We start from the raw sequence: 20,638 nt of genomic DNA, 5'->3' as shown, positions 1-20,638 counted from the left end.
GTACTGAAAATTGGAAATACTCCAGTAAAGTAAAAATACCTCAAAATTGTACTTAAGTACAGTACTTGAATGTACTTAAGTTACTTTCCACCACTGCTTGCAAGGTACACGTATGATTTATTAAAGCTGTTTGGGTCAGACAGCAGGTTACCTAACCTTCACCAGGAAAACATTCTGACTTCCTTGTTATACACCCCACTGGGTCAGGATCAACCAATCAGCGTTGAGCATAATGATTAGTCAGAAGAGGCACAGCTTGTGGTGATAATCAGTAATCAGTAATCAGTAATCAGTGGTCAATGACATGAGTCAATATGACACACACTCATACTCATACATCGTTGAGTGGAAACACAGAATTACAATCATGCAAATAAATATAAAGATACATATGAAGAGTGGTGTAAAGTAACTAAATACATTTACTCAAGTACTGTACGTAAGTACACTTTTGAGGAATCTTTACTGGAGTATTTCCAATTTTACCTTTTACTTCTACTCCACTACATCTAATAGGAAAATATTGTACTTCTACTCCACTACAATTATTTGAGAACTTTAGTTACTAGTTACTATGTAGATTTAGATTATTACTACAAAACATGCATTAACCACTTCAGCCCTCTATATCCTTATTACTTAGGCTATTTGAAAATAGCAGATCTACAAGCTCACAACGCCTGGTATTGCGAGGCGTTGTGAGCTTGTAGATCTTGTAGAACTAAATGCAATGCCTAACTAAATGTAATGCCTCAACTCAAGTATGATTATTTTGGGGGGGGGGGGGGTCCCCAGTTCAAATATGATTATTTTGGGGGGTCCCCAGTTCAAATATGATTATTTTGGGGGGTCCCCAGTTCAAATATGATTATTTTGGGGGGGGGGGGGGTCCCCAGTTCAAATATGATTATTTTGGGGGGTCCCCAGTTCAAATATGATTATTTTGGGGGGTCCCCAGTTCAAATATGATTATTTTGGGGAGTCCCCAGTTCAAATATGATTATTTTGGGGGGTCCCCAGTTCAAATATGATTATTTTGGGGAGTCCCCAGTTCAAATATGATTATTTTGGGGGGTCCCCAGTTCAAATATGATTATTTTGGGGCGTCACGGCCCGAGAAGGTTGAGAACCACTGTGCCAAACGCCTAAATAGTAAATGGGTTAAGAGATGTGAGGAGATTGACATAGTGGACTGTAAGATTAGTTCCCATGAAGGACTGTCTGCTTACAGCACTGCTTTGTGTCAATGACATGTCATCACCGTCATGGAGGCCACTCTGTGCCGTGTGTCCAGCAGCATCTCTCAACACAATGACCAGACAGATAACTGAACCCACTGTCCAGTTAAACTCATAATGTTTTCACTGAGGTTTGCCTGTCCTGACATCACTGTCTTATCTCTGAGACAGTAGACAGACAGTAGACAGACAGACAGACAGACAGACAGACAGTAGACAGACAGACAGACAGACAGACAGACAGACAGACAGACAGACAGACAGACAGACAGACAGACAGACAGACAGACAGACAGACAGACAGACAGACAGACAGACAGACAGTAGACAGACAGACAGACAGACAGACAGACAGACAGACAGACAGACAGACAGACAGACAGACAGACAGACAGACAGACAGTAGACAGACAGACAGTAGACAGACAGACAGACAGACAGACAGACAGACAGACAGACAGACAGACAGACAGACAGACAGACAGACAGACAGACAGACAGACAGACAGACAGACAGACAGACAGACAGACAGACAGACAGACAGTGTTGTATTCTATTCAGTGTTTTTGTCTGTCTCTGTCTTTCAACCTCAAAGATTAAATGCAAAATCATACTTTTATGTGAACAATGCCCAGACTCCAACATGGTAACATAGTGTTCATCTTTTCTCTCTCTTTCTAGAAACAATCAAAAACGATGGAGCTTGTTGCCAGTGGTGTAAAGTAACTAAGAACATTTAATCAAGCTCTGTACTTAAGTACAATGTTGAGGTATTTTTTTACTTTACTGGAGTATTTCCACTTTTCAGTACTTTTACTTTTACTCCACTACATCTCAGAGAGAAATATTGTACTTTTACTCAACTACAATTCTTTGAAAACTTCAGTTACTAGTTACTTTGTAGATTTTGATTATTATTACAAAACATACATTAACCACTTCAGCTCTATATACATTTTGGCCATTTGAAAATAGCAGATCTACAAGCTCACAACGTGTCACATCGCAACATGTTGTGAGCTTGTAGATCTGCTATTTTCAAATGATTTATTATACATTTCAAATGGCCCATTCTGCATAATGAGTACTTTTACTTTACGTACATTTTGAATCCAATACTTTTGTACTTTTACTCAAGTAGTAGTACGTTTTGAATTCCGGACTTTTACTTGAAACAGAGTATTTCAATTACTTTTACTTAAGTAAACATTTTGAGTACTTTTTCCACCACTGGTGAAATCCTGTCTTTCTAGAAACTGTCTTTCTATGGAGCTTTGATGCACAAAAACGAATCTCACTGTTTTATACCTGTAAACCTGTGAGGTGACAATGAAGATGATTCTCTTGATTCTAATGTATCTCTGAGCGTGTACACATGTACCAAATGGACCCTTATGGGTCCATTTGGATACACTTGGTTACACGCTAAGTTGCATTTGGTTACATTTGGTTACATTTGGATACATTTGGTTACATTTGGTTACATTTGGTTACATTTGGTTACATTTGGTTACACGCTAAGTTACATTTGGTTACATTTGGTTACATTTGGTTACATTTGGTTACATTTGGTTACATTTGGTTACACGCTAAGTTACATTTGGTTACATTTGGTTACATTTGGTTACATTTGGTTACATTTGGTTACACGCTTTGCACGCACTCAGAGATACAATACAGTTTCCCTGGACTGTGAGCACGGTGACCCCAGAGGTTATCATCTCAACATATTGTATCTGTGTGTGTGTGTGTGTGTGTGTGTGTGTGTGTGTGTGTGTGTGTGCGTGTGTGCGTGTGTGTGTGTGTGTGTGTGTGTGTGTGTGTGTGTGTGTGTGTGTGTGTGTGTGTGTATGTGTGTGTGTGTGTGTGTGTGTGTGTGTGTGTGTGTGCGTGCGTGTGCGTGTTTGCGTGCGTGCGTGCGTGTGTGCGTGCGTGCGTGCGTGCGTGCGTGCGTGTGTGTCAGTGGTGGGAAAAGTACTCAAATGTTTTTACTTAAGTAAAAGTATCAATACTGCAATGCAGAAATACTTGTTACAACTAAAAGTCCGGAATTCTAAATTTACTTGAGTAAAAAGTACAAAAAAGTACAAAAGTATTGCTATATAAATGTACTTAAAGTACCAAAAGTAAAAGTAGGCCTACTCATTATGCAGAATGTTCCGTTTCACGAGTTTTCAAATGTATAAAATATAAAACATATTTTGAAAATAGACAAAATGTATATAGGGCTGAAGTGCTTAATGTATGTTTTGTAATAATAATCAAAATCTACAAAGTAACTGGTAACTAAAGGTTTCATATAATTGTAGTGGAGTAAAAGTATAATATTTGCCTCTGAGATGTAGTGGAGTAGAAGTAAAAGTACTGAAAACTGGAAATACTCCAGTAAAGTAAAAATACCTAAAATTGTACTTAAATACAGTACTTGAGTAAATGTATTTTGTTACTTTACACCACTGCTCACAGAAAGGTTCTTTCCTTCTTAATTTGTTTTACTTTACTTTTTCCCTGTGTTGTTCTGTGCAGTGAACCACACCCACTTAAGTAAGCAAAGAAAACATATGTATGACCCACTATACTGTAATTATAAATAGTTATATATTTGACAACAGTGCATAGTGCTAATTCTATGTTTGCGATTCTGGTGTTTAAGCAGTTGTCACAACGTTCCAAAGTTGATTTAGTGGTTTAGTACTAGAAGTCTGCATGCATGCTTGAATGGAGGGTGGTTTGAATGGAATATATATTATTATTGTTTTTATTAGCATTATTATATTATTGTTCCTGTTATTATTATTATTATTAGTAGTAGTAGTAGTAGTAGTAGTAGTAGTAGTAGTAGTACTAGTAGTAGTACTACTAGTAGTACTAGTAGTAGTAGTAGTAGTAGTAGTAGTAGTAGTAGTAGTAGTAGTAGTAGTTGTAGTAGTTGTTGTTGTAGTAGTAGTAGTAGTAGTAGTAGTAGTAGTAGTAGTACTAGTAGTTCTAGTACTAGTAGTAGTAGTAGTAGTAGTAGTAGTAGTAGTACTACTAGTAGTACTAGTAGTACTACTAGTACTAGTATTTGTAGTACTAGTAGTACTAGTAGTACTAGTACTAGTAGTAGGTATTAGTAGTAGTAGTAGTAAAGAGTAGTAGTAGTAGTAGTAGTAGTAGTAGTAGTAGTAGTAGTAGTTACTAGTAGTAGTAGTAGTAGTAGTAGTAGTAGTAGTAGTAGTAGTAGTAGTAGTAGTAGTAGTAGTAGTAGTAGTAAAGATGTCCAATATGCTCTTGCAGACTTGATGGATTAACATCTCAAATGGGAATCAAACTAATAATGTACTATAAGCCTAATATTTAAATGTATCCAAATGTATGTATCCACATAAATGTATTTACCCCCAAAAATGCATCTCAAATTCCAAATCCATCCTGTAGACTGTAGACTACAGTAGGTCTAAAGTAGGTCTACTGTAGGTCTACTGTAGAATACTGTAGGTCTAAAGTAGGTCTACTGTAGAATACTGTAGGTCTAAAGTAGGTCTACTGTAGGTCTAAAGTAGGTCTACTGTAGAATACTGTGGGTCTAAAAGTAGGTCTACTGTAGGTCTACTGTAGGTCTAAAGTAGATCTACTGTATATTACTGTAGGTCTACTGTAGGTCTACTGTAGATTACTGTAGGTCTACTGTAGTCTACTGTAGAATACTGTAGGTCTACTGTAGGTCTACTGTAGAATACTGTAGGTCTACTGTAGAATACTGTAGGTCTACTGTAGGTCTAAAGTAGATCTACTGTATATTACTGTAGGTCTACTCTAGATTACTGTAGGTCTACTGTAGTCTACTGTAGAATACTGTAGGTCTACTGTAGAATACTGTAGGTCTACTGTAGGTCTACTGTAGATTACTGTAGGTCTACTGTAGGTCTACTGTAGAATACTGTAGGTCTAAAGTAGGTCTACTGTAGGTCCACTGTAGATTACTGTAGGTCTACTGTAGATTACTGTAGGTCTACTGTAGAATACTGTAGGTCTACTGTAGGTCTACTGTAGGTCTAAACTAGGTCTACTGTAGAATACTGTAGGTTTACTGTAGGTCTAAACTAGGTCTACTGTAGAATACGGTAGGTCTATTACTGTATGTCTACTGTAGAATACTGTAGGTCTACTGTAGGTCTACTGTAGGTCTACTGTAGGTGACGGTCTACTGTAGTCTACTGTAGGTCTAATGTAGGTCTACTGTAGGTCTACTGTAGAATACTGTAGGTCTAAACTAGGTCTACTGTAGAATACTGTGGGTCTACTGTAGGTCTACTGTAGAATACTGTAGGTCTACTGTAGGTCTACTGTAGGTCTAAAGTAGGTCTACTGTAGAATACTGTAGGTCTACTGTAGAATACTGTAGGTCTACTGTAGAATACTGTAGGTCTACTGTAGGTCTAAACTAGGTCTACTGTAGAATACTGTAGGTCTACTGTAGGTCTAAACTAGGTCTACTGTAGAATACTGTAGGTCTACTGTAGGTCTACTGTAGATTACTGTAGGTCTACTGTAGAATACTGTAGGTCTACTGTAGGTTTACTCTAGGTCTACTGTAGGTCTACTGTAGGTCTACTGTAGGTCTAAACTAGGTCTACTGTAGGTCTACTGTAGGTCTAAACTAGGTCTACTGTAGAATACTGTAGGTCTACTGTAGATCTACTGTAGGTCTACTGTAGGTCTACTGTAGATTACTGTAGGTATACTGTAGGTGTACTGTAGGTGACGGTCTACTGTAGATTACTGTAGGTCTACTGTACTCTAATGTAGATTACTGTAGATTACTGTAGGTCTACTGTAGGTCTACTGTAGATTACTGTAGACTACTGTACTCTACTGTAGATTACTGTAGGTCTACTGTAGATTACTGTAGGTCTACTGTAGATCACTGTAGGTCTACTGTAGATTACTGTAGGTCTACTGTAGATATTATGTAGATCTACTGTAATTACTGTAGGTCTACTGTAGGTCTACTGTAGATTACTGTAGACTACTGTACTCTACTGTAGATTACTGTAGGTCTACTGTAGATTAATGTAGATCTACTGTAGATTACTGTAGGTCTACTGTAGGTCTACTGTAGATTACTGTAGACTACTGTACTCTACTGTAGATTACTGTAGGTCTACTGTAGATTAATGTAGATCTACTGTAGATCACTGTAGGTCTACTCTAGTCTACTGTAGGTTTACTGTAGATCACTGTAGGTCTACTGTAGGTCTACTGTAGGTCTACTGTAGGTCTGGGCTGTTGACATAAAACCTGATTTGACAAAGTGTCTGAACTCTCAGGCCAAACCACACCGTCCTGGGTCTTTAGCAGCCTATGGCTTACAGTCAGTGGTGTAAAGTAACTAAGTACATTTACTCAAGTACTGTACTTAGGTAAAAAGAAATATATATTATCACTTAACTGGAGTATTTCCCATTTTACTTCTACTCCACTACATCTCAGAGGCAAATATTGTACTTTTACTCCACTCCAATTATTTGAAAGCTTTAGTTACTAGTTACTTTGCAGATATAAATGATGATATTATGAAACATACATTAACCACTTTAGTCCTATTATATACCTATAGGCTATTTGAAAATAGCCGATCTACAAGCTCACAACGCGTCGTGATGCGACGCGTTGTGAGCTTGTAGATATGCAATTTTCAAGCATTTTAGTACTTTTACTTTTGGTACTTTAGGTGTACTTTGATGCCAATACTTCTGTACTTTTACTCGAGTAACATTTTGAACACAGGCCTTTTTACTTGTGTAACAGAACATTTTTTATATTGTGGTATTACTACTTTTACTTATTTTAAAATATCTGAGTACTTTTTCCACCACTGGCGTACACAGTCAGGACAGGATATGAAACTAGAAGAACACCGTAGGATCCATACAACACCCAACAGCCTCCTTTTCTCCTCCTCCTTCTCCTCCTCCTCCTCCTTCTCCTCCTCCTCCTCCTCCTCCTCCTCCTCTAACCCGCATAGATAGATGAACCAGGAGGAGGTCAAAGTAACCCGACCCTGAGCACAACCTCTAAGTCTCCTTCCAGTGGATGCAACATCAATTGATCTCCGTTTTCAAGGTGATTCAAACGCCGATGCAAATGGCAGAGAACCGAGAGAGAGGAGAGCAGTGTGTGGAGGAGAGGGAGGCATAGTGCGACACGTTCCAGGACACACACACACACACACACACACACACACACACACACACACACACACACACACACACACACACACACACACACACACACACACACACACACACACACACACACACACACACACACACACACACACACACACACACACACACACACACACACACACATTTTAGCCTGCAGAGGAAAAAATAAAACCTCCATAAAGAAGCATCCGGTTTGCTGACATACAGAAACCGTCCAGTATGAATGCACTTTACAGGTTATAATGAGCCAAATGCTACATCAATGACAACTTCAACACGTAACAGCATTCGACTCTAAAGAGAAGGAGGAGGAGGAAAAAAAAAAGCATGAGCAGGTTCTACTCACATCATCTCATGTCCATGTAATCAGTGGGAGTAATAAGTCTTAAGGCTATAGTATATCAGCAGACAATCACAGGCACAAACCTATAGCCTTAAAAAAAAAAAAAAAAAGAAGGCAGCCGTTCGCGTCACAGTGAAATCCATTTTAATCCATAAGGGTCCCGTTATTGAGCAGCTAATCTAATGGCGTTTAATGGGTTTTCTGAAAACTCGAGCAGATTTGCAGCAGCAGCACCGACTCCCATGGAACACAACGCGTTGTGTCTCTGTCCGTTTTCAGCATCAGCACCACACACACACAGACACACACAGACACACACACACACACACACACAATACAGGCTGCTGTCCGTTTCAGAACCACACACAGGAGCTGTCCGTTTCAGCACCACACACACACACACACACAGACACACACACAATACAGGCTGCTGTCCGTTTCAGAACCACACACAGGAGCTGTCCGTTTCAGCACCACACACAGTGCAGAGAGCCGTTATGTCAGGCTGGTTAACGTGTTCCACAGAGAAGCCGGGCTGCTGCTGCTGCTGCTGCTGCTGCTGCTGCTGCTGCTGATGACAAAACGTAAAGAGATGGACAGACTCTACGGAGACCAGCAGCTCTGAAGAGGAGAGGAGAGGAGGGGAGGGGAGGGGAGGGGCTGTGGGGCTAAACCTACATGTGTGATGAAGGAGAGACGGGAAAGTGATCGCCTGCCGGTCAGTCAGTCGGTCGGTCGGTCGGTCGGTCGGTCGGTCGGTCGGTGTGTAGAGAGAACTGCCTTTCCTCTGCAATGCCTGAGCTAACTTACTGATCATAGACAAGCAAGCTTGACTCCAGTTAAACTGAAGGACTGATGAAACAGCAGCTCCGTGTTATACTGTACTGTAAATGTACTAAATGTAATAAATATACAATATATTGTATATTTATATTGTTATAGCCAGTGTTATACTGTATATATGTATATTATACTGTTGCAGCCATGGCAGCCCTCGTGTGAATGATTAAATAAATAACCCAGTGAAGCTCAAATGCCAATCAGTCTAAGTTGATATAATAAGAGCCTACATTGCAGATAAAGTTTCGCCGCCATTCTGTCTGTCTGGTGGAACCGTTCATTTTCAATGGGGGGGGGGGGCTTCCCCCCGCTCACCCCCTCTCTTCTTTGATCTGACTAATGTCCCACCATAAGACCCCCCCCCCCCCCCTCTCCCCCTCTCCCTCACCCCCTCCAACCTTTTATTATGGAGTCATGGGGTTTTCTTTACATCTGAGAATTTAACCCGTCATCTACACCCATGGCCTGTCCGTCCGCTGTGTACACCGACCGACTCTTTACCGGTTAACGGGCTATAGGACAGGATCCCATCGGCTAGGAGAGGAATATAGGCTAGGAGATGATCCCATATAGGCTATAGGAGAGCGTCCCATAGGCTAGGAGAGCGTCCCATAGGCTAGGAGAGCGTCCTATAGGCTATAGGAGAGGATCGGGCCAAAGCCTAAAATGCTGCAGTGTGTAGCTTTGCTGCTGCTACGGTGCTGAGAGGCTGAGGCTCCATCTGAGCCACACAGTGCATAATGAAAACATAACCTATATGAGGAGAACCCCCCCCCCCCCCCCCTCCCACTCCCCCCCCACCGCCTCCTCAGCTGAATGCATCTGCAACGTTTTTAAAGTCATGATGCGAAATTATTCATCCTGTTGAAAAGAGGAAACTATATAATAACCCCCCCCCCCCCCACCACACCCGTACAACATTATGTCACATGATGCGGGACGGGGGAGGAGGAGGGGGGGGGGGGGGGGGTTGGGGGCTCTGTCGAAGGCTACCAAATTAACATGCAGGCCGTGGTCGAAAACAACATCATAAAACATATATATATATATATATTTATATATGTTTTGCTCTCACTATGTCTAGTTAGGGAGGAGAGGATGATGCTTTCAGACGCACCTTCCTCCCCTCCCTCCTCACGCAATACAGTGGAGGGGGGGGAGGGGGGGGGGGGGGGGGTAATAATAATAATGCTCATATACCACCGTCATACAAATGACGAAAACCGCCGTATAGAGATTATTTCCCCAAATAACGGCCTTCTTTAAGAATCCATGCAGGACCGGATCATCTCTAGTTGATCCATTCCAGCGCCACGACGCACAAGAAGTTTGACGTGATCCCCCCCCCCCCCCCCCCCGCCTCACCCCCCCCCCCCCTCCCCCCACATCCATCCCATATGCGTATGTTTCACATTCTGACACACATTGAAATGTCATTCCGTCCAGAGAAAAGGCACGCAGGCCAACACCCCGATTTACCTGGCGTGAACCCTCACTATAATGCACCACAATGTGGGTAGATCACATCAGATCCACCGCAATGTAGCCAGATCTACCAGATCCACCCAACAATGTATCCAGATCCACTATAGATCCGCCACAAAGTGTCCAGTTTGTCCACTTCAAAGAGACGCTTCAACATGCATCATGCATCATATTCTGTCCCGGTATAATATCTCTATCGGCATGGAGGTGCACGGAGCCCCCCTCCTCCTCCTCCTCCTCCTCCTCCTCCTCACCCTCACCCTCCTCCTGGAGGAGAAAGGTGCTGAGGAGAGAGGGGACCCGCTCTGCGGCAGTGGGATGCAGGCTGGTAGAACAGATCTATGACTGTATAGATGTAGATCTATGTGTGACACATAAAGCACAGACCCAGACGAACAGAGGAGAATAGAGATGGTTCCACTCACTTGTTTCTCTTGGTATGTTAATAGAAATCCAGAAACACGTCTTCCAGCTGCAGATCCCGATGGAAAGACTGTGGAGAAACTGCGGCTGCCGTCGCCATATTGTTGCTGTATCTTCCCTCCTCACTGCCCTGCATAATTGATGACTCTCAGCAGATTGTTAGGGAGCGTCGGCAAAATGTCTTTGGTTTCAATAACGGCCAAAGAGAACCCGCAGCATCGTAAGCAAAAAAAAAAAAGGAAAAAAAAGAAAAGGCACAAAGAAGAAAACCCACTGGTTTGTTTAATTGAGCAAAACATAATAAACAAATATAGTTTATGTGTTGTTTTGTTTTTTGATGCATAAGAGATTATGTTTTACATTCATCTCGATCTCATGTCAGTGATCAAGCAGATATTAGATGTAGACCTAAACCACCTCTTATGACCACGTATGGCCTATATTCAATTATGGTTAAATTATTGTTAACGTGTTAAATTATTTGTACTTTTTCTGTAAAGCACAAAGTGCTTTATTCTGGCTCTGTAAAGCACTTTGAGCTGCATTTCATGTCATGAAAGGTGTAATAATAATAATTATTATTGTTATTATTATTATTATAGGCTACATATAGGTAACATAAAAACATTTCACTGTTTTTATAGATTTTATTCCTTAGTCTCTGCCTTTTTTTATGTTTTTTCCTAATAAAGTTGTTTTCTCTTTGGGTAGTTAAAAAAGAAAATCACTATATACATTTGAGATATTATTATTATTATTATTATTATTATTATTATTATTATTATTACATATCATACACATGTAATAACACATTAAAACAATCTATCATTCTAAAACGAACTTTGTGGTAGACAGTACTCTAGCAGGGAAACCACCCTGAGATAAAGGCTGTGTCTCTATGACGGCCCCTAACCATCTAACCATCTAAGCATCCCACCTGAACCTTACATAGCCTTCTTATTCAGGGCTGAACATTGGGCCAAAAATAACAGATCTTATAAAGCTCATCATATTTTTCGGGACAATATATTTGGTGTAGAGGGAAAACTAATTAGGGGAGCAATTAGGCTACTTAAAGTACCAACAGCAAAAGTACTCATTATGCAGAATTAGTTTCACAAGTTATCATATATATAACATTTATAGAATTATTTTGAAAATAGCAGATCTACAAGCTGAGCTGAGCTTGTAGATCTTTGTGTGCATTTGTGTGCATGGGGTTCTCATCTTAAACAAGCTAAGTGCCTAATGAGTCTTCCAGTTTAGTAGACCTTGTATCGTGAATTTGTACTTCCATGTACTGATGTTCTCATGTCTTACTAAATAAAAGTACATCAATCAATCAATCAATGTATGTTTTGTAATAATAATCAAAAACTACAAAGTAACTAGTAACTGAAGTTTTCAAATAATTGTAGTGGAGTAAAATAGTACAATATTTGCCTCTGAGATGTAATGGAGTAGAAGTAAAAGTATTGAAAATTAGAAATACTCCAGTATTTACTTAGCCTAGTGTTTACTTTGTTCTTATAATAACGTATTTATCTTGATTATTTTATCTTACATGTATTCTAATCTAATCCCTTAATATCACGATGAATAAAGTGTGACCAGCAAACACAGAGCAATGGTGTAAAGTAACTCAGTACATTTACTCAAGTACTGTACTCAAGTAAAATTCGGAGTTTTTTCTTTTTTAGTATTTCCAATTTTCAGTACTTTTACTTTGACTACATCTCAGAGGCAAATATTGTGCTTTAACTTTAGTTACTTTGTAGATTTCAATTATCATTACAAATTCAAAACATACATTAACCACTTCAGCACTATATACATTTCAACCATTTGAAAATAGCAGATCTACTGTACAAGCTCACAGGAGTTTGTAGATCTGCTATTTTCTGAGCTGTTATTCATTTGAACGCTTGTGAAATGGGACATTCTGCATAACGAGTACTTTCTACTTTTGGTACTTTGAGTACATTTTGATGCCAATACTTTTGTACTTTTGTACTTGAGTACATTTTGAATTCCGGACTTCTACTTGTAACAGAGTATTTCTACATTGCAGTATTGTTACTTTTACTTAAGTAAGAAATGTGAGTACTTTTACCACCACTGTCTATAAGGGGTAGGGTTTGGACTATGACCCATAAATGTCTCCATCTAGTGGACAGTCCGGAGACTTCAACCAGAGTAGATCTTTGCCACTTGAGTGTTTGTTTGTTTGTTTGTTTGTTTGTTTGTTTGTTTGTTTGCTTGTTTGTTTGTTTGATTATGGCCTGGCTCTAGGCAACAAGAAAGAGTTTTAAAGACGGGGTGCCGTGATTTTCAGTGATTTTTCCCCCCTAAAACATAATCATCAGGTATTATGGTTATACTAGGAGGAAGATTTTTTTCAAAAAAGTGTACAGAAATGGTTAAAATTATGTTTTTATGTGGACACGCCTCCAGTTCATTAAGTATACCTGGTTCTCACCTTACCACCTCCTCCACCACCTTAGCACCACCCACCTGTCCTAGTCCCTCCTCCTCCTCATGCCCACACCTGCTGTGTTATGATAATGAGGGGGAGGGTATGTTTTTTCTATGTCACTAAAGGGCTGTTTCTCTTTTGGCACGTTTGACCCTCAAGGTTTCAGCCTCCATGTAGAAACTCAAAATAGTCAGAGAAGACATAAAACACCATAAAAACACCACCAGGGGGCTTAATGAAGTTCTATCAACCTCATAGACACATGCAAAACAGAAAAAGTGCAAAACCATGGCACCACCTCTTTAACAACAAAAATAAAGATTTTGTTTACAAACATAATACTGATAACAAAAATACAAACAATGAAGCAGGCATACTGCCACTTGAAGTGAACCATCAACACATAACTACACCTTTATCATAACTACTGTAGAGGTATTTTAAGACCAAACTCTATTCCATGGTGAAGGCCCGGGGTGTCATGACTCGATTTATTTCCAAATAAAAGGTGCTGAGAAGAAGAATTGTCTTTTCACATTTTTTTATTTATTTTTTCCAAAAAAACGTAACAATAATAAACAAACTGAAACGTTCCAAAAACACCCTTTCTATAAATAAATGTGGTCAGAAACTGTGTGCCTCCTAGACCTCACCAAACATTTCCTATTGTCCCCAAAATTCAAGTCAAGTCACCTTATTCAAGCAAAACCTTATCCTGTCTGTAAGTGAGCCTTTCAAAATAATGTTCATGAACAACATAGAAAGTAGGCTTTTAACCTGAAAGGAATAGGGAAATGCAAAAGGCTTACTAAATCAACATGACATGTTCCAAAACTTAAGTAAGTATTATTCCAAAAAGTCCAATTCAAGGAGGAGGCTTTTAACTTACAAATAATAATAACTTCATATTCCAAAATAACATTAATTTTGACATCTATAAAAAACGAAAAATGATGAAAGAAGTCGACAAAAACATAAAAACTGACTCCAACTTTCCGGCCCCTAATTGTTGGCTTCAGAGTAAACAATTAACATTATGAAATCAAGATGGAGCCAAATACCATATTATATGATTTTAAGTATACCAGACCCGAGCCAATCAGAAGAAGCTGTCTGTCTGTCTGTCTGTCTGTCTGTCTGTCTGTCTGTCTGTCTGTCTGTCTGTCTGTCTGTCTGTCTGTCTGTCTGTCTGTCTGTCTGTCTGTCTGTCTGTCTGTCGGTCTGTCGGTCGGTCGGTCGGTCGGTCGGTCGGTCGGTCGGTCGGTCGGTCGGTCGGTCGGTCGGTCGGTCGGTCGGTCGGTCGGTCGGTCGGTCGGTCGGTCTGTCTGTCTGTCTGTCTGTCTGTCTGTCTGTCTGTCTGTAATTCATTTGTAATTACATTTATTATAAGCTTTTCACAGTGAACTGTGTCCTGTGTGTCCTTGCCTCATGGGTCAGAGGTCATGCAAGAGACAAGAATACATGATACTTGTTTTGATTAAACAACTTTATAGCAGCAATAATATCTAATTTCATTTATTTATTCCATTTATGGTTTTACTTTGGGAGGACCATTCAAGTAAGACGCAAGGGAGCCTGCAGTACCACCAGCCTGCAGTACCACCAATGTGATGGTGTCACGGGCCAAGACACCATCACACCAGAATGAAATGTTTGGAGCAGGGGAGTCTGGTGCAACGCTCAGGTCCTGGACCTGGTGAGACGAAGGAGGAGCCCGGCCAGGAGACAACCCACAGAGCCTAGTCCCTCCACGTGCCAGAGCCTCCCCGAGTCCCGGCAGAGTATTTCCGGAGAAGCGAACTGAGTGGCCCTGTCTTGCCCTATAGGACTGACCGTGGGTAGCTACTGGGACGTAAGTCGGGGCTTGATCAACCCTGGCTGGGTCACCTGGGCGAGGGTGTATGTTGCGAGACCCGAAACATCCTATGACCCCAGGCTACAACACTGATGATACGTCCCAGGTTCATCCATGTGATGTTTTTCGTTATACAGACATGAAGGCATTCAACTTGTTTCTTTTACATAGCCTACTCCACAAATGAAAAGGCAGGAAGAAGATAATCTTATCATACCTGCAGCTATGTACGTATCTTCAATCATAAGTCATCAAATAATAGATGATCTGACAATCGCAAGTAGAAGATTAAAAAAAAACACGTATTAAGTATAATTAAGTATAAGTATATCAGTTCTGGTCACTCTGAGGTGCTTGAAGGTGTTTGAATGAGTACTGCTTCTAAGTATTAACCCTTTAGTGTATGTGTGCTATTCTATTTACATGTGTGTATATGTGTATGTATGTACATTTATGTACAAATGTGTGCAGTCATTGAGACCTGAAGCCGATTCTACGTGTCTCCTAAATCTCAACAGTATTCTGAAAAACGTATATTTCTATATCAGTGGTGCTCAATCTTTTTCATGTCAAGGACCCCCAAAATGATATGTATTTGGCCGCGGACCCCCATCAAAATATTTTGTTCCAGGGACCCCCAGAAGCAAAGATTTGAGTTAAAAATGTTTGCTTTAAAAATACATTTTCACGATTTTTCAAAAATAGCAGATCTACAAGCTCGTAGCGCGGCACTCGGTGCCGCGCTACGAGCTTGTATATCTGCTATTTTTGAATAGCCCAAATTGTAAAATAATGCTTTTTAGCTCAAATCTAAAAATGACACAGTTCCAGGTCTTAATGGGTTAATATGCAAATGTCATGTGCCAGTGGTATATGTTTACATATTGTGGTAGTTCTGCATGCTGTGCATGCGTGAGTGCTTGTTTGTTTGTTTGTTTGTTTGGTTGGTTGGTTATGGTCTGGCTCTATAGGCCACAACAAATAAAGGGGAAACGAGAGAGAGTTTTAACAACAAAATACTGATAGTGAAAAATACTAATACTGATAACAAAAATCACACCCTGTGTGAAGTGGGCGGTGTCTTGCTAGCCAATCACAATACTGAATGGAGTCAACCAATCATGTACAAAAGATAAATACATTTATTGAAACACTCTTTATGATGGACGAAACCATAACTTGAAAAAAACCAAATCATGTTTTTTTTCAAGTTATGGTTGCTTATATAGGGCTATGCACATGTGTCATGTGACACTGGCCAATCACAGTCCTGAATAGATTGTGATTGGCCAATCACAGCGCAGGATAATTGTACAAATTTCCAAACCTCACTTATAGGGGCGGTTTCACCGCCCAAAAATACAAACAATGAAGCAGGCATGCTGCCAAATAATGCAAACATAAGGGAAATGCTCTCTGTGTGGCCATGCTCGGTGTGGCCCAGGTGGAAGAAGACAAAGAAGAGAGGAAGGGCAGGTGTTTTACACTGTGGGAGACAATGGCCAGGTGTCTCCCCTTCCCCTGATTACCCCCAACTCCACCCTCCAATCAGCGCTGCAAGAGAGTTAGGCACACAATCCACATTCCTGGCAAAGGCCCCAGGGGGCCGTCACAGCGTGCAGTAGCCAGGCAACACGCCTATAGACACGTTTCTACACCCACCATTTTCCACTTTCAGGGGGCCGTCTTGCATGATGCAACATCCTGTTTACCTGATGCATCTGATGCACTGCTGTGGTTTTAACTCAATCACTGCCAGACTTATTTCTGGCTGCGTTTGCCCACTGCCAGCGATTTTAGTTTGTCTTACCTTTTCAACTGGTCAGAGAATATTTACATCCAATATGATCGATCGCCCGACGGCTGCTAAGCACCGAGGAAAAGAAAAAAACCTCTTTCTTATTATTTTTGACAATTTGGTCACTGTTTGACCTGTTGTTAGAGTATAGTTTGTTGATGACTTTTGATGCAGTAATGATATTTTTCTCTTTTTTCTTCCTTTTTGTTTGAGGTATTAAAAAAGCTCTTAAAAGGCCTTAAACTGTCACTTCACTGTCATGTGGGGACCCCCAAAAAATCATGTGGGGACCCCCATGGGGGTCCCGACCCACATGTTGAGAACCACTGTACTGGAGGTTTGGGCCGGTACGCGGCCCTCACATCTAGAGCCAGACTCCTCCCATCTGACCAATAATATTACTCAGAGAGTCAGTCAGACCTATTTGGACATTTTCTGAGTCAGAGCGTCACAGAACCCGTTGTACCGTTTGTCTGTGTCCCTTTTAGGCCCATATATGGAGATCTCTGTATCTGTATGTATACCTGTGTCATTTTAATGCCCATATATGGAGATCTCTGTATCTGTATGTCTACCTGTGTCATTTTAATGCCCATATATGGAGATCCCTGATGTGTCATTAGCATATGCCCATACCCTCTATATTGACATGCCCTTATATGGGCATATTGGTTGGATCGGCGGTTCTGGACAACTGGATATCCATATATGACCATATATGGATATATCGGACGGCTCTAGGATTCTGGACAACAGCCTATCCCCAACAACTTGGCGGCGGGAACCGCACTCGCTCGAGTCCTTTCCTCTGTTGTCGGGCAGAAGCCAACTAATTATGTCCAAAATATAAACTTTTCAGGAAATGAAAAAATGTAATGTTTTTAAACAGTGCCTCATCAAAGTTGCTATGGTGACTTTATACATTGTCAATAGGAATACACTGAGGACTCTAACAGGAGCCCTGTTCCAATGTCACTTTGACTATGCATCTCATGGTACCATAGCACCACCTCATGGTACCATAGCACCACCTCATGGTACCATAGCACCACCTCAATGTACCATAGCACCACCTCAATGTACCATAGCACCACCTCATGGTACCATAGCACCACCTCAATGTACCATAGCACCACCTCATGGTACCATAGCACCACCTCAATGTACCATAGCACCACCTCATGGTACCATAGCACCACCTCAATGTACCATAGCACCACCTCAATGTACCATAGCACCACCTCATGGTACCATAGCACCACCTCATGGTACCATAGCACCACCTCATGGTACCATAGGCTTTTTTGTATGCTTTTTTGTATTTTTGTAGGCTTATCTGTACCTCTGTGCTTTTTTGATCGGGTTGGTTAATAAAGTTTTCAATCAATCGACCGATCGATCAATCAATCAATCAATCAATCAATCAATCAATCAATCAATCAATCAATCAATTAATCAATCAATCAATCAATCAATCAATCAATCAATCAATCAATCAATCAGTCAGATACTTGAATGTGTCCTTATATATCATCACTTTACCCACATACAGCTCAAGTGGAGTTAGGAGGCTTTTGACCTTTAATATGGAGATAGTTGTTTAGTCCATCATTGATTAGAATGAGAAGGTGGAGTTAGGAGGTTTGACTGACAGTTTGAGGATCCAATGGAGTTTGGAGGTTTAGTCAGAAAAGCTTTTTAATACTTGGTTCAGTATTTGTAAAACCCAGAAACAGATATAAAGGGTGTTCAATAGCACTGATTTATATACATTCATTTGAAATTGTTGAAAAATGGCGATCGTTGGTTTCTGCCCGACAGCGACGATATGCACATGCCCATATATGGGCATAGTGGTCGGATCTATACAGTACTATACTGTACATCTGGATAACCGGATCTCCATATATGCCTATATATGGGCATATCTGGTTTGTTTATGGTTATGTCTGAGTCAGAGCGATGCGGCCGTGGTCCTCCTTAGCCAATCTTAATATAGGAAATATATCGACGTATATACGTCATCAATTAGTCATGATGAGTCAGACCTGTAGCCTGCAGCTGTATATAAGTCTGGTGAGTAACGGCCATGAATACAGTATCAGTCCAAGTATTTTCTCACTGAAAGTTTTACACCTGCATCAGTGACAGCCATGTCTCAGCCAGAAAAACACAAGCTCTCTCCCTTCATCCAGGCCCAGCAGCTTAACGCTGCCACGGCCGACACCCTTCTGGAACACATGTGCCTGCTGGACATCGACTCTGAGCCCACCAACGCACGCCACACCAGCATCATCTGTACCATAGGGCCGGCCTCTCGCTCCGTGGACACGCTGAAGAAGATGATCACGGCTGGAATGAACATCGCACGCTTGAACTTCTCTCACGGCACACATGAGTACCACGCGGAAACCATCAAGAACATCCGCGAGGCGTGCGAGAGCTTTGGGCCCGGCAGCATCCACTACCGACCCATTGGCATCGCCCTGGACACCAAGGGCCCCGAGATCAGGACTGGACTCATAAAGGGCAGCGGAACAGCGGAGGTAGAGCTAAAGAAGGGGAACACAATCAAACTGACTTGGGACGATGCCTACCAGGAAAACTGCGATGATGAGATCCTCTGGCTGGACTACAAGAACATCGCTAATGTGGTTGACGTTGGTAGCAAGATCTACATCGATGATGGACTCCTGTCCCTTCGGGTCACGGAGATCGCCGACGACCACCTGATGTGTGAGATCGAGAACGGCGGCACCCTGGGCAGCAAGAAGGGAATCAACCTTCCCGGATCCGCCGTGGACCTGCCCGCCGTCTCGGAGAAGGACGTCAAGGACCTGCGATTTGGTCTGGCGGAGGGCGTGGACATGGTCTTCGCCTCTTTCGTCCGCAAGGCCGCGGACGTCCACGAAGTCAGGGCCGTTCTGGGGGACGAGGGCAAGAACATCAAGATCATCAGCAAGCTGGAGAACCACGAGGGAGTGCGCCGGTTCGACGAGATCATGGAGGCCAGCGACGGCATCATGGTCGCCCGTGGCGACCTGGGCGTCGAGATCCCCACGGAGAAGGTGTTCCTGGCCCAGAAGATGATGATAGGTCGCTGCAACAAGGCCGGCAAGCCCGTCATCTGCGCCACGCAGATGCTGGAGAGCATGATCAAGAAGCCCAGGCCCACCCGCGCCGAGAGCTCCGACGTGGCCAACGCCGTGCTGGACGGCGCCGACTGCATCATGCTGAGCGGCGAGACCGCCAAGGGAGACTATCCGCTGGAGTCGGTGCACACGCAGCACATGATCGCGCGGGAGGCCGAGGCGGCCATCTTCCACAAGCAGCTCTTCGAGGAGTTACGGCGAACCGCCCACCTGACCCGGGTTCCTTCGGAGGCCGTGGCCGTGGGCGCCGTGGCGTCCTCCTTCAACTGCAGCGCCATCAGCGCCATCATCGTGGTGACCACGAGCGGCACGTCCGCCCACCTGCTCTCGCGCTACAGGCCCCGGGTTCCCATCATCGCCGTGACCCGCAACGCCCGGACGGCCCGCCAGGCGCACTTGTACCGCGGCGTCTTCCCCGTGCTGTACGACAAGCCCGTCGCCGGCGTGTGGGAGGAAGACGTGGACCTGCGCGTCAGGTTCTCCATGGAGATGGGCAAGGTCCGCGGTTTGGTCAAGGAGGGAGACCTGGTCATCGTCCTGACCGGCTGGCGTTCCGGCTCCGGGAACACGAACACCATGCGGGTGGTCCCTGTGCACTGAACTGGGTGACCCACCCCCCATCTGTCGTATTTACCACAGAATTGTTTTATTTACTTTCTTCTACTTTTAACTCCAAATGAGAAGATTAATAACAACAACAAAACATATATATTTTTTAATTTAAAAAACAACAACATTTTGATTATTTTCCAAAACATTTTCAATATGTTTCAAAACATTTTCAAAAATAGCAGATGTACAAGCTTGCAGTGTGGAAC

At 42.1% G+C, this 20,638-nt stretch overlaps 1 protein-coding gene across 1 annotated transcript; it reads left to right on the top strand.

Moving 5' to 3' along the window:
* Nucleotides 1-18,821: 18,821 nt before the first annotated feature.
* Nucleotides 18,822-20,420, top strand: LOC308082954 (pyruvate kinase PKM-like; the record flags this gene model as incomplete). Its single annotated transcript, XM_080425034.1, has 1 exon — nucleotides 18,822-20,420. One exon carries the CDS (start codon nucleotides 18,822-18,824, stop codon nucleotides 20,418-20,420), a length of 1,599 nt encoding a protein of 532 aa, XP_080281160.1.
* Nucleotides 20,421-20,638: the final 218 nt, after the last annotated feature.

The sequence above is a fragment of the Gymnoscopelus braueri genome (genome assembly GCF_963280865.1).
Source record: "Gymnoscopelus braueri genome assembly, chromosome: 3".
Taxonomy (NCBI): domain Eukaryota; kingdom Metazoa; phylum Chordata; class Actinopteri; order Myctophiformes; family Myctophidae; genus Gymnoscopelus; species Gymnoscopelus braueri.
The sequence above is the reverse complement of the archived record's forward strand: the minus strand, read 5'-3'. Positions and strand labels throughout refer to the sequence as shown.